General features: G+C 35.4%; 1 protein-coding gene across 14 annotated transcripts in view; it reads left to right on the top strand.

Annotated features, from left to right (window-relative positions):
* The window catches only part of WDFY3 (WD repeat and FYVE domain containing 3), a 263597-nt gene that overhangs the window by 142050 nt on the left and 105981 nt on the right, over nt 1-15566 (top strand). For all 14 annotated transcript variants that reach the window (XM_054687824.1, XM_054687825.1, XM_054687826.1 and 11 more), the window contains 7 exons: nt 310-487; nt 1283-1497; nt 3745-3857; nt 6222-6453; nt 7740-7840; nt 7987-8205; nt 13525-13706. In XM_054687824.1, coding sequence (XP_054543799.1) covers nt 310-487; nt 1283-1497; nt 3745-3857; nt 6222-6453; nt 7740-7840; nt 7987-8205; nt 13525-13706 — 1240 coding nt within the window. The remainder of the gene's footprint in view (nt 1-309; nt 488-1282; nt 1498-3744; nt 3858-6221; nt 6454-7739; nt 7841-7986; nt 8206-13524; nt 13707-15566) is intronic.

Raw genomic sequence — 15566 nt, 5'->3', positions numbered from 1 at the left:
GTCACTATGATTTCATCTAGGACAGAAAATGTTTTCTGGTATAGGTGCCGTATTTTAATGATACAATCTAAATAGTGAATGGTAAAGGCATGTAAGAGACTAAAAGAACTGATCGTTAAATCGCCTGTCAGTGATGTGTTAACTCTTCATCAAATATTGTGTTTTTAATCACCCCCTTGAGATGTTTTGTAACCCATCCCTGAATTATAATGTTTTTGCTTATCAGTGGATAAAGGTAGAAGAAGAAGAAAATGAATGGAGAATGTGCTGGAATTAAATACCAAATTATGCTTCTTTCTTTTTTCATAGGCATGCATATCATTCGGTTTCAACTCCCCCTGTTTACCCTCCTAAAAATGTTGCTGACCTGAAACCCCATGTGGCAACTTCATCTCTCCAGAGTTCTGATGCTGTCATCATCCATCCTGGAGCCATGCTTGCTATGCTGGACCTGCTGGCCTCTGTTGGGTCAGTGACACAGCCAGAAGTAAGATTGGATACATTAATTTTTTCCTATTTTTACTGAGTGAATGGATGTGAGTTGACTGCATGAGCAAGGAAATGGGACAAAGAAAGTAAAGGATCTGAAGCCATACCACAGCACATACCAAGGCAGATAAAGGGGGAAAATGGATGTTTTTGAATTTAGTTAATTTTTCTTGGCAAATGGTAGATATTTATGTTTTCAAATACATTTTAATTTTTTATAAATGTGACCAAATGTTTACTTATGTGGCCAAAATTATTACTAAAATAATTCCTGTTCTCCTTGCAATTAATTCCTGTGCAGCAGTGGAAATTGTTACTAAATGGTACAGAAAGAAAAATGCCTGAAGATACCACTTTGAAACTGTCTGTTCTGAATAGTAGCACTCAAGACTTGAGAAAAACGGGAGTTTGGGTGACAAATTTTGTTAAATTGTTTCATGGCCTCTGGCTGTGTCACTGACCCCAAGTGTCACAAGTGTGAATAGTTCTTTAAACTAGACCTTTACCTGCCATGAACAAGACCTTACTGTGTCTATAAACATATAATATTGTTATATATCAGCCTTGAAAGAAAATGAGGCCATCTGAAAATGCTTCTACAAATCTAGAACAGAAAATTTTCCCCCATCCTATTCTGTAATTCCTCTTTCATGTGAATCCAGTCACTTAATTTATGTGAATGTACTTGGAAGCATGTAGAGACCTCGTGTTGAAACGTGTGCTTGTGTAGAGAAAACTATCATCTGTCTTACTAAGAGCGTGCTGGTGACTTTGATTTCTTTGTTAACTTTAGCATGCTTTGGATCTTCAACTTGCCGTGGCAAATATTTTACAATCCCTGGTGCACACAGAGAGGAACCAGCAAGTCATGTGTGAAGCTGGTCTTCATGCACGGCTGCTGCAGCGGTGCAGCGCCGCACTGGCTGATGAGGACCACTCGCTGCACCCACCCCTGCAGCGAATGTTTGAACGACTGGCCTCTCAGGCCCTGGAGCCCATGGTGCTGAGGTCAGTGATCCCTTTTTCACATTCGAATAGGCCACAATTGGTAATGACCATTCCTGGAATCTTCATTTTCAAGAATTCTTACTTTAATAGACATATGTTCAAGAACCTGTGGGCAAAACCATAACACAATAAACATGGGCAAAATGCTCAATATATAACTCTCAGAAACAGATAAATGCAGTTATTAGTAAATAGAAGGTGTTTCTGTCAGTTATTCTACTGGAATCTAGCTAACTCACTTTTTTCCCCAAAAAATCATATTTGTATGACTTGCATCTAGTTTATTTGAAGATATTTGCACATAATAACTTTTAAGAAATACTTTTTAGGGCCTCCCTGGTGGTGCAGCGGTTGAGCGCTGGGTTGCAAAGCTGCCCACAGCCTCTGCAGCTCTGGTTCGATCCCAGGCTGCCTGGCGAGGGTCCCACATGGCGCGCAGACCTCTCCTGCCGCCCACTGCTCCCCTCAGCAGTGTATTTTGTCTGTCTCCCTGTTCTATTCCCTGCTCTGGCTCTGGTGAATTCTCTCACCCTCCAGTGCTTCTGACTGTATCCATTGCTTGTATAAATAAATATATAAATCTTAAAAAAAAAAAAAAAGAAATTAAGACTTTTTATAGATTCAGAGGCCTTGTAAAGATAGATCAGAGACATATTGTCTGCCCTTCACCCAGTTTCCTCTAGTGCTTACTACTTTTGTAAATAGTAGAATATAACATCAAAACCAAGGAATTGGCATTGTTACTATGTTCCCTTGTATACTTTAGTTCCTGTTATTTATGAAATGTGCAGATTTATAGAACCACCACAACAGGAAGATCTCCCTGTTCTATTATCACTACACTTACTCCCTAACCCCCGCCATACCTAGCTTCTGGAAACACACCAATCTGTTCTCCATCTCCATAATTTTGACATTTCAAAAAACTTATATCAGCAAAGTCATAAAATATGTGCCGAATTTTAAGGTTGGCTTTTTTCACTTAGTACGTTTGAGATGCATCCATATTGTTACGTGTGTTGATAGTATGTTCTTTTTATTGCTGTATAGTATTCAAAAAAATAAATACCTTAAAGCCCTTTTTAAAATTTATCTTAATTGAAGTACCCTGTTTATGATTCCTCCCCCCGCCCCCGCCTTAATCCACAGTCAGATTTCTAGGATTTGTTGTTTAAATTGCCCTTTTTAATACAAAGGAAATAGTTCTTGGTGTTTTAGGGATGAAACAGCATTTAAGAAAATATTTTCCCTCTAAATATGTACCCAAATCATCTTATCTCTCCTTACAAAACTTACTATGTCTCTTCCCATTTTCAGAATATAAGCTGTTCTCTTGATAATTTCTTTCTGCTGTTAAAGTACTCTTTTTCATAAAGCTTTTAAGAACTTTCATTAAAATGGTTGAACTATATAATTTATTTTAATTCACTCCAAACTAATGGTGGGTTAACAAAAGCCCATGCAGTGAATATTTGTTAAATAAAGTAGTAGCAAGCATTGTGCTAGGCCTTGGTAATACTAAGATGAATAAAATGAACCTTACTCACTTCATCTATCATTTATGGATATACTCAGAGAAAATAAGAAGAGATTGTCCCCTGATCCTTTTTTGATAAAGTAGAGAGAATTAGTGAAATTGTCTCATATAAAATTTTAGTATTTTACTAAATAACTTAAACGCTAACTAAATAACTAATAACTAAATAACTTAAACGCTCTTGTTAAATAAACAGAGTAAGCAGTGAAATCAACCATTTGGACATGCTCAGTCTCCACAATGAAGGAGCACAATGGCACAGGTACCTCGCTGCTGCTAAGCCACAGGTTATGAACTAGTTGAATATGTCCTCTACATGAAAAGCTACCATAGATAACTGATTTTAAACTTTTATTTCTGTTTTAGGGAATAGAGAAGTATTCTGTTCTTTTTTTCTTTTTACATGATGCCATTAAAGATTGGATAGGAATGGACTTATTTTAGTTTAAATCCTCAACAAGTCATTATTTCTGTGTGTCACATACCAGAGTATATTCCTCATATTTATTTTCTGTTCCTTCAGAATGTTTTGTATTTTCCTCAGTGTTGGGTGATTAAAGGTGAAAAGTCAATGTTGCATATTATTTTACAATAACTTTGTATTTTAACCCCTCCGTTAATGTTTATTAAATTCCATTTTAATGTGTTTCATAAATCATGAAATCTAATGGAATCATTCAAGGAATAATTCTACTTTACTTCTTCTTTAGGGAGTTTTTGCGTTTGGCAAGTCCATTAAATTGTGGTGCCTGGGACAAAAAACTATTAAAACAATATAGGGTCCACAAACCAAGTTCACTGAGTTATGAGCCAGAAATGAGAAGTAAGTTGATCTTGGAAGTTTCCTCTTTTGGTTTGTTTTATGAATGAAAATCATGTGGGGATGACCATTATTTCACAAAGTTTGACAATAAAAGAAAGGTATGTGAAGGAGTCATTATTACTGAAATGGAGAAACACGCGGTCTGGAGGTTTGACTAAAGAGGGCATCTGGTAGTGGAGAGGGTGTCAGTGATGTAAGCAAGGTCCAGAAGAGATGAGAATTACGCACAATAACTTTTGGCATAGAGGTGGGAATACGTCTTTCTCGTTGGATCCATAATTTCTTCGCCTTTCTGAAGTTGATTGGATTACTGACAGGCCAGGGGCTTGCAGGAAAGGTGCTGCAGGAAGACATGAAGGACAAGAAATTAAAACACTGTAAAAATAGTTGAAAATATGGGCCAAGAATATAGGTCAGATAGGGAAAAAAGTGAAACAAGCGGCTACTGGGAAAATGGGAGAGAAGCAGATCATTGGAGTGGAGAATAATGGCTGGGCCGAAAAGCTAATGGTAATGAGAGAAAAGAAGTGAGAGAACTGAAGGAATGGGGTGGAATTATGGCAGCTAAACTTGGGAAATGGAACAGCTAAGAAAATAACAGTGCCCAAATTGTGACTGGAGTCAAGTAGAGGTGAAGCTCACTGGGGGAAAGGCAACCTTAGAATTTGAAGTGAAGTTAGATGGATTATTCTAATGAAGTTACCACAAGGGCAGGGATCCATATAGAAAAGACTGCACATGAAAAGACATGTTTTTGAAATCAACAGAGGAACTATTAGGAAAAGCAGTTTCACAGAGAAGTGTTTTATGAGATGGCTCATTAGGAGCCTCCAAGAAGGAGAATTTTTGTTCTTCTCATAGACCGATGATGAGAGAGGGAGGGGCAGAATGCAGCTACTCCCTACAGCCTGGCATGGACTGGGAAGCTGCAACAGATTCTATCACTCAGGAGTGGTGAGAAGAGAATGTTTTCAGCAGAGAGCATCCTCAGTAGAGAGCTTAGTTGCACTGGTTTTCCTCTCAATGCTAATTCTGTAGTTTTATTGTTTTTTTAAATTATTATTTCAGTTTGTATCATTGTTAGCCATAGTAATGAGGCTTTTGTTTTGATGGGTTGAAGTGACCCATTACTTGTGAAGCTGACTAGAATAATACTTAGAACAGTAGGATGGCCTCTCCGAAATGACCTGGTAATTATCCAGCTACATCCCAAGATTTGTTCAGGCAAGAATCAGAGCGCTTAACCAACCTGACAGTATTTTAGTCTTAATTTTTTATCCTGCAAATTAGTGAGTGATTAGTGAATACTGTGTTTTGGAAACTAAGATCTTTTGAGTTACCAAATAGTTTTATTGGAAAATAGAAAGTATTATTAGTTTTATTGTCAGTTAATTTACATACTCTAAACATTGCATGCATATATATATGAAAAAATAAATATATGTATCTATAATAGTCATTTTTTACACAGTTCCTTAGAATTGAGTTGTAATTTTTTTTTGCAAAGAGCAGAAACAAAAAGTACTTCCTTTCTCTAAGAAAATAGTGAAATATTTTTATGATTTCCTGAAAGCTTTTTGTTAACACATTTAAGAGGGAATCAGTTTACATTTATGTAGTTTATCTTGAGAGGAGATAATTTCTCCATTCAATTTGGAATGTATTCCTAAAATATAGTAGATTAAAATTTTGTCATTTTGTTCTTAAAATTGTTAACATTACATGCATATAGGAATGTTTAAGCTTTTTTTTTGGTTGGGGACCCTCGCCTGTGGCTGGGGATCGAACTGGTGCTACAGAGGCTGCGGGCAGCCTCGCAACCCAGCTCTCAACTGTTGTGCCACCAGGGGAAGCCCTGAATTTAAGCAATTTTTTTAATCACATATTTAATAGTTGTAAGGGAGAATTAAAAATGGTGAAAAATGCTTTTTCTCTCTGATTTTTTTCATGAGAAAAGTGACCCATTTCCATTATAATGCTTCTATTTTGCATTCTTCTGAAAGAGAAATAATTTCATAAAATAAAAGTACAGCTTTTTTTATAAATACCATAACTATAATTTGTAAATAAGTTACTTTGTATGGTGGCCTAGATAGCGATTGCTGGTAACCTTTTATTTGTACTCTGTAGTTTCCAATAATTCTGCAATATCTGTATTATTTTAGTAATAAATAAAATAGAGAACAGGCCATTTCAGTTTAAAAATGAACATAAATTGAAACCAGTAATATTTTTGCTGATTAAAAATAAAATTACTATATATTGACACTGAAGGGTAGTGTTTAAAAATGAATCAACTGTTTAAAGTCATTATTTTAGAAACTTACATTATACTTTTCCCAAGAGATTTTCTTTAACTTGCAGATAGTATGATCACATCCATGGAAGGTCTGGGATCTGATAATGTTTTCAGCTTACATGAAGATAACCATTACCGGATAAGCAAAAGCCTGGTCAAATCTGCAGAAGGAAGTACTGTACCCCTGACCAGGGTGAAGTGTCTGGTCTCCATGACAACCCCACATGACATCAGACTTCATGGGTCATCAGTTACTCCAGCTTTTGTTGAATTTGACACATCTCTTGAAGGGTTTGGGTAAGGAATTTAAATGATCATCGGGTCTTATTATGTTATATCTCAAACTTAACCGTGGCCAGTTGATCTTTGGTTTTAAATCTACCTGATTAAAACATAATATTTTATAAAATATACTATATACAAATATGAGTTCTTTGAGCATATTGTGTTAAGACTTTGATTTAGTTATTTTTAATTATACCAAATTGGTATGCTACAGGAGACAGCAGTCTTAAGGCCCACAGTTCAGACCTGTTTTTGTAAACCTTATTTTTGTAAATAATGTTGTATTGGAATATAGTCACATACATTTATGTGTATATTGTTTTTGGATGCTTTCATGTGAGAATGGCAAAGTTAAGTAGTGATAGAGACATGATAGAGACATTTTCTGCAGAAAATGTTTGCCTGCTGCTGACTTAGTAAATGAAAATTTCTAGATAGTTATATAAATTAAAAACTAGGTTAAAAGCTCTTTGAGTTTTATCATCTTCTACTTCAAATTACCTAGCATAGTATCTTATACATTACAAATATTCAGAGACTATTACATTAAGTGAATAAATAATCTTTAGAGGCAGATAAAAAGCTGTAGTAGCAAAAGCAACAGTAAAGAACCTATAGAAAATCTGGAAGAGTTTATGAAATCCACTAGCCTCAACATGCTCACAAATGCTAATAGAATACATCTGTGTCTGTACTAGGAATTGATACATTGATCTAACAAATTTTATATTAAAGTTGTCATGCATTATTATCAAACAATGGTTTAAAATACATTTGGGAAGAGTCAAAACCAGTCAGAATAATCAAAACTAATAGGAAAGAATTAACTTATTGGGAAGAGGAATAAGGAAATATTTTGGTGGTGATGAAATAGTTTAAACAAAATGGTTTAAAATACATTTGGGAAGAGTCAAAACCAGTCAGAATAATCAAAACTAATAGGAAAGAATTAACTTATTGGGAAGAGGAATAAGAAAATATTTTGGTGGTGATGAAATAGCCCATATCTTGAATGGGCTATATTTTTGTGCATTTTACCATATACAAATTATATTTCAGTGTTTTTTTTTTTTAATTTTGAATTAAAAATGATACTGTTGGAGATCTGTAAATTAGAGTTCTCAATAGGGTCGCATAATTAACAGGAGGGAAGGACTTGGTTAGCCAAATTTATTCTGTGATCTCTTCTCTCTAATTACCCTTAAATGTGACAACAATTTATTTCACTGTGGTAAGTGCAGAGTGATAAGGGGAAAAAAACAGTTGATCTCATATGTACATTATATTTTCTTTATTAGCTGCCTGTTCCTGCCCAGTTTGGCCCCTCATAACGCTCCTACAAACAACACCGTCACAACAGGTCTTAATGATGGGGCTGTGGTCAGCGGTATTGGTTCTGGTAAATACTGCTTTGTTTGTTTATGAGGTTATATTTTTTCAGTAGATTTGCTATTTTATGCAGAGTTTATATGCTTCTTTTTTTTTTTTTTGCTTTTTAATGTAAATATGTATTGAAACAAACTTTTTCTTTGTTTTTTAATTTAGGTGAAAGGTTTTTTCCACCTCCGTCTGGCTTAAGCTACTCTAGCTGGTTTTGTATTGAGCATTTTAGTTCTCCTCCACATAACCACCCCGTCAGACTTCTTACTATTGTACGCCGAGCAAATTCTTCAGAGCAGCATTACGTGTGCCTTGCCATAGTTCTGTCAGCAAAAGACCGATCTTTGATTGTTTCCACTAAAGAGGAACTGCTCCAAAACTATGGTCAGTGTCTCGTGATTCTGAAAGTATTAAAACTTCATTTTTAACATTTATTTTTTAAGATCTGGCTGGTAACTCTTAAATTATAATGTCATAGATATTTATAGAGGCTATGTAAAATCTTGAAAAATGTTTAGCAGCAAATTTTAAACTCTTTCAAAAGAAACTTATGAAACAGTGGGGAGTCTTCCTAAAATCTCATCTCTAATGCCAAGAAAGCACAGCTTTTGCTAGAAAAACAGGTTGCTTATGTGATATATTTTAGTAAGGATTTTCATTGGCTGTGAATTCTGCTTAACTAATGAATATTCATTTAGCACCTGCCTACCATATGTGCCACTCTGTGCTAGACACAATAACATTGTAATTGCTTTATCCATCATTTACCTGCAAGATATAATAATATATTGTTTCATAATCCTAATTCCCTAATTCCATCTAAGATCCCATAACATTCTATGGTTATGCAGCAGAACTTCAAGTTCAAAGTATTCATGATGCTCTTCCCAAGTGATTTAAGAAACATAAAATATAAATTGCAGTTTACTGAATTTTCTTTGCTCTAAATATAAGCATTTGTATATAAATTACTGTTTTTATCATCTATAATTTTATTCTTTTAACTAAATGAAATAATGTCATATTGTTTCACACATGGTTATTACTCAGGTATTAGTTGAATATGAATCTTAATCCTTCATAGATTGTAAAGCTTCTTGTCTCAATATACTTCATCATGCCTCATTCTTCAGAAATCTGGTTTAGGACATTTTACCTCTTGAGGCATTTGATCTTGCTGATGTTTTCCTCCTAATTAAAACCATCTCCAGTGTTGCAATTTAGCATACCCACTCTCTTATGTCACCGTTTTCTGGCCTCCCTTTCTCAATTTCCTTCACTAACTGCCTTTCCTTGATCCCCTTAAAATTGGTAGCCTCTAAGATTTCATCTTTAGCTTTGTACTTAACCTGCTGCTCATGGAAAAAAGATACTCATTTTCTCTTACCTTTATGTGTTTTTGTTCCAGGGACTCTGAAATCAAAGAAAAAAATTGTGTCCCAAACTCTGTGCTCATATTTTCAGCTGTGTATTAGATATCTTTATATGAGTTGACTTTCTGTAAAAAAAACTCAACTCATGTTTCTCTTTTATAAAACCTGGCATCTCCTTTTATTTTCCTGTTTTGTAAGTGGCCTCCCCCCACTGTCTATTTAGCGCAATTTGAAGCCTCCAGTCAACCTTGAAAATTATTCCCCTTCCACTCCCTCACTGTATTGTGTCCTGAACATTGCGTTTTTCTTTCCTCCTTGTGCCCATTGTGTTAGATCCTTGGTGAACATTCTTTATCACTTACCTTGACTTAAGAGATTTTAATCTTTGTTTAGTTTTGCTTATCCTAACTCTAAGCTCCCAAACACAGTCTTGTCCAGTTTGTAATCTAGACACCCTACCACATAAAATGGTTCCCAGCACATACTGACACATCGATATTGTTGAAAATGAATGAATGAGAAAAAAGAAAAATAAAGGAAAAGAAATATGGATGACTTAAAGGGAAACAATGAGAAAAGTGATAATTAAGAATTTGGAAGGAGAATAGACTTTAATAGAAAAATCAAAGAGTTGATCTAAGGATATTTCAATAAAATAGAAAAACCTGATGTCATTTTCACTGAATGTAATTTGTAAGGCTGTCATTTATATATCAATAGAAATTATAATAACATGTAGAATATTACTACTGCTAAGAGCCATCCTCTCAATAGCTGGATCCCATCAAGATGCCTAGGGAATTAAGGGATGTTGGTTGCTACCAAGCTATCCTAACACAGCACTGAATGCTGGTGATCAGCCTTTAGTTTAAGTTTGAGTGAGAAAATGAAACTCTTAGAAAAGTTTCATGAGTAACATCTTTTGTCCTGTGGACTTTCAGTCTATTAGCCAGGGAAGGGAGATGGAAAAATTCCTGGCCCATCCATACCTTTATCTTTTCTTTCACATTCCTTCATTCATACTAGACCTTCAAAACTGTTTGACCAAGCTTTTTGCCTTGTTTATTCAATGTTGTGTTAGCTCACCTTATAAGATTCTGTCTTATAAAATAGGCAGTAAAGACTACTATAAGTAGTCTTAACTCATCAAATATATATACTTAATTGTCATTTTAAAAAGAATTTTGGCTTCTTAGTATATCCAGATATTTTAATATTCTAAAAGTAGACATTAGTATTTTATTTGTAGTTCTTTTCTTCATATAATTTATTTATTTTTTTAATAATAAATTTTATTTTTATATTCCCCATACAATTGCAACCCCCCCATTTTGACCCCAATCCCTCCCCTCCCGCCCCCCACCCCCCAAAAAGTGTCTCTGGCTCATAGTTGTTTGTTGATTTTGATTTTCACTTTCTTATAGTTATTCATTTTCCTGGTCCCTTATTTAAGTTTTCTAGATTCCTGCTATGAGTGAGACCATCCGGTATTTTTCTTTTTCTTTCTGGCTTATTTCGCTGAGCAGATCCCTTCCAGCGCCATCCATGTTGCTGCAAATTGCATGTGTTTATCTTTTTTGAATGCTGAATAATATTCCATGGTGTATATGTACCACATCTTCTTGATCCAGTCATCTATTTTTGGGCATTTGGGCTGTTTCCAAAGCTTAGCTATTGTAAACAGTGCTGCTATAAACATAGGGGTGCAGGTGTTCTTTGGAATTGATGTTTCTGTGTCCTTTGGGTAAATACCTAGGAGTGGAATTGCTGGATCATATGGAAGCTCTATGTTTAGTAGGTCCAGAAATCTCCACACAGCTCTCCATAGTGGTTGGACCAGTTTGCACTCCCACCAACAGTGCAGAAGAGTTCCTTTTTCTCCACACCCTCGCCAACACTTGTTGTTGCTAGTTTTTTTAATATGTGCAATTCTCACTGGTGTAAGATGGTATCTCATGGTAGTTTTGATTTGCATTTCCCTGATTACAAGTGATGTTGAACATTTTTTCATATGCCTGGTGGCCATTTGCATTTCCTCTTCAGAGAATCTTCATATAATTTAAATGTTTAACTTTTAGTAGATGTTCTTGTAGGTGGCCATACTAAGAAATGGTAGGTTGGCTTTCAGTTACAGATTAACTCTTTTTTTTTTTTTTTTGACCTTTTTTTTTGGTGGGCATGGGAGGAATGAGTTTTTAGCATCTCACTTTTTGCTTCTGTTCTTCCCCTTCTTAAATACAAGAAAAGGTTTGTTTTTTGAAATTTTTTTAATGCCGTTATCTTCGTTTACATCATGGTTTATATTTTGGAAGTAAAGGATTCCCCACTTCTGGTGATATTTCCATAGCTCTCCCACCATCAAATCATACATAGTTCCTCCCTGGTGGTGCAAGGGGTTAAGTCTCAGCACTCTGATTCTGTCAGCAGCCACTGCAGCACGAGTTCAATCCCCGGCCAGGGAGCTACCCACATGGCACAGCAGACCTCTCCTGTCTCTCCCACTGCTCCCCTTAGCAGTGTATTTCAGTCAACCTGCCTGTTTTGCTCCCCACTCTGTCTTTGGTGAATTCTCTCACTCCCCCACCCCCTCATCTCTGACCTTTTGCACAGCTCTTACATGCATAAATAAATAAAATAAATCTTTTTTAAAAAAATCACTCATAGCCACCACCGTAGTCCATTGTGCTCCCCCCCTACTTTGTGCTCACCCCTTTTTTTTTTCCCTCCCCATCTAAATGCTTCAGTTCCGTAGTGAGCTTTCAAAGATTAGTTTTTCAGTTTGGCTTTATCTGTCCACATATAAAAGACATCATGATATTTGTCTTTCTCCTTCTGACTTAATTTACTAGCATAATCCTTTCCAGCTCCATTGATATTGCTGCAAATTGCATGAGTTTACATCTTTGTTCTGAGTAGTATATACCACATCTTGATACATGTATCATGCACACTTAGTTTGTTTCCTTTGTTTGTCTATTTTAAATAGTGCTGTAGTGAACATGGGAGTGCAAGTTTCCATGCAAATTAGTGTTTTTGCATTCTTCAGATAGATGCTTAGAAGTGAAATTGCTGGATCATATGGCAGATCCATTTTGAATCTTTTGAGAAACCTCCATAATGTTTTCCATAGGCGTGGACCTGTCCATGTTCCCACCAACAGTGTAAAATGGTTTCTTTTTCTCTGTTTCCTTGCCAGCATTCACTGTTTTGGGGTTTTTTGGACATTCTCACAAGTGTGAAGAAGTATTTCATTGTGATTTTCGTTTAGATATCCCTGAGGATAAGTGATGTTGAACATTTTTTTTTTCATGTGCTTGTTGGCCATCTGTATGCCCTTTTTGGAAAAGTGCCTATTTACTTCCTCTGCTCATTTTTGTAATTGGTTATTTGTTTTCTTTTTATTGAGTTCTATGAGTACTTTGTATACCTTTGGTACCAACTCCTTGTCATATACACAAGGAGCAAAAATTTTTCTCCCATTCAGTAAGATGTCTTTTTATCTTGGTTGCAATTTCTTTCACTGTGTAGAAGCTTTTTAGTTTGCTGAATCCTGATTGCTTATGTTTTCTTTTGTTTTCCTTTTTGTTGGAGATGTATCCACAAAGTCAACACTGAAGCTTATGTCATGAAGTGTTTTGGCTGTGTCATCTGTGTATTTTATGGTTTCAGGTCTTACAATTATTAATTGACTTACATTAAGATTAAATTAATATTAACCCATTATATCTTAGCATGCTCTGGCAACATACGAGGGAACAGAGAAAAGACAGATCAGAAAGTGATAGCAGAATGTTAGCAAATCACCAGTCATCTGGTAAAGCAGCAGCAAATACCTTTTCACTCCTTTCCTCCTTACTACCAGCTGCAGTCAGGCAAAGGTCAGAGCAACACAGGCACATTAAAAACAGATTAGTTGCTCCTTACATCATTGAAGAGACCCTATAGAAAGAATAAAAATTTTAATTTCCTTCCTTCTTTTCTAACCAATGCTATAATCAAATGCATCTCAAAATAGAATTTTGAAACACCTTTTATAACAAACGTTGATGGGTAATCAAGTAGTTTATTGTTGTTTATTGTAACTTACCTATATTTATTTAGTTATTATAAATGTATTTGATTTGTAGTTTTTTGTTTCCTTAACAGCAGAAAACCAAAATATATCCCAGATACATTACTACAGATAGTTTTTTAAAACTTTATTAGATGACTAGAATATATTCATTTACATCACACTATATTGTTTTAACACAAAGTCAGATCTAGATATAAATAATTGTCAGAATGAGGATAATGTTGGAAAAAATTGTTTTTATTCTCCTTATTTTAGTTGATGATTTCAGTGAAGAATCCTCCTTTTATGAGATTCTCCCCTGCTGTGCTCGTTTTCGATGTGGAGAACTCATAGTTGAAGGACAGTGGCATCATCTGGTTCTGGTGATGAGTAAAGGCATGCTGAAGAACAGCACTGCAGCCCTGTATATTGATGGACAGCTTGTCAGCACTGTGAAGGTAAGCACACTTGTGCACGTAACTCTCAGCCTATTTTCCTAGTTAGTTGAAAGAGAGAGAGAGACTGTGTGTGTGTGTGTGTGTGTGTGTGTGTGTTTGCAATGATATTGTATATGTTTGCAATGATACTGTCTTATTTTACATTGACCTTCAGTAGCCATTTGAACAGTATGCTTGAATTGTGTGACTGGCTGATTTTTACCATGTTAATAGAAAATAATCGAAAGGAGGGGCCATAGGAGTTACCTAGAGAAATTAGTGAATATGTCAAGTCATGAGCCAGGTTGCTAAGTACGCTTTTGCAATGGAGAAACCAGTTGACAGATGCCTAAGTAAGCCAGAGACACCCTGTTTTGTCACTATATTGTTAGTATTTTATGCAGCCCACTGAACTTTATTCCTTTCAAACTGGAGTTATTTTTGTTTTCAGATCCATCCCTGGTAGTAGACATTACTAGATAATAATAGGTATTCCATTATGGTTTTTTGAATGAATGAGTATACAAATATTACTCTAGATAGCTATACTATAGTGTTTAAAAGAGAGAGCAGTATGTTGAAGTAACCAGTAGAAAATCAAAAGTTTCATTTTCTGAATCAAGATGAATACTACTGGTTACTTTCCCACAGAACTCAGGCAGCGAGTCTGTAAACTTCTTTAACTGCTAAAAGATAGTGTCCATTTTTTAGCATGATATCACTTGAAAGATGTAACAGAGGAAAAATTTATTCTTTTGTATGATTGAAAAGTTTAAAAATCACCAAAATTGACAGCTCCTTCAAACAAAATTTCCTTCTTTAATGATAATATTTTATGGAGACCTTGTGTTTCAGTATGATAAATCTTAAAATGCACATGAAGAGTAATCCTTTATTGTCTTTGTCTGTATGCTTACATTAGATATGAGCTTGCAGATTCTCTAGTAGGTTGCTCCTTCATTATTCTTAGCATTCTTGAAAATAAAAATGTTCTAAGCTTCTAGAATTGACAGGTAGGAGAATTACTATTTACATATTTACATCATGATCACTATGCCTGTGAGAAGTCACGGTCCTTTGAAGTCAGTTTTAGGTTGGTCTTTTCAGTCACTTATAAACATCACTAGGAACTCTTTTTTAATATAAAAAATAACAGATGTGATCTAAAAATGGGAACAGGGCCTTCCTAGTGGTGCAAGGGGTTAAGTCTCAGCACAATGAAGCTATCCTCAGGAAGTGCAGCACTTGTTCGATCCCCAGCCAGGGAGGTGACCCACATGGCGCAGCAGATCCCTCCTGTCTCACCCACTGCTCCCCTCACCAGTGTATTTCAGTAGATCTGCCTGTTCTGTTCTCTACTCCGTCTCTGCTGAATCATCTCCCCACCTCCCCACCTCTGGTCTATACCCCAGTTCTTGGATTCATAAATACATTCAATCTCTAAAAAAATAAAATAAAAACTGGGACAATGATATAACAAAACAATTGGTGGAAATGTCCCTCATTCCATTAAGTGATGAGAGCTACCTGTATCACAAGAAGCAACTTAATTTCCTTATTGCATATACTCACATTGAAGGTAGTTTAGCTAATTTCAAGAGTTGAATTCCATAGTAGAAAGCTATTCTTAGTTTAGCTAAAAGATTTTACAGAAGTATTGTTAAGTTGATGTGCTAATCACTGAGACAGTAACAGTAATATTTGCTTGTTGTCATTTTTAGCATTAGCTAGTACTAGAGAATTGGATAATAAATTCTAGTTTCCACATCAGTTTCCAGAATCTTGACCTTCCCTCATGTTTCTCAACCCAAATTATTTTGGAAGTTTTGTGTGCCCTTGCAATAATGAAAACATATTCCAAAAGTGGTTATTTTCCTGGTG

The sequence above is a fragment of the Talpa occidentalis genome, unplaced genomic scaffold (genome assembly GCF_014898055.3).
Source record: "Talpa occidentalis isolate TD23 unplaced genomic scaffold, MPIMG_talOcc4v2.1 talOcc4.6, whole genome shotgun sequence".
NCBI lineage: Eukaryota > Metazoa > Chordata > Mammalia > Eulipotyphla > Talpidae > Talpa > Talpa occidentalis.
This window is presented reverse-complemented; position numbering and strand designations above follow the sequence as displayed.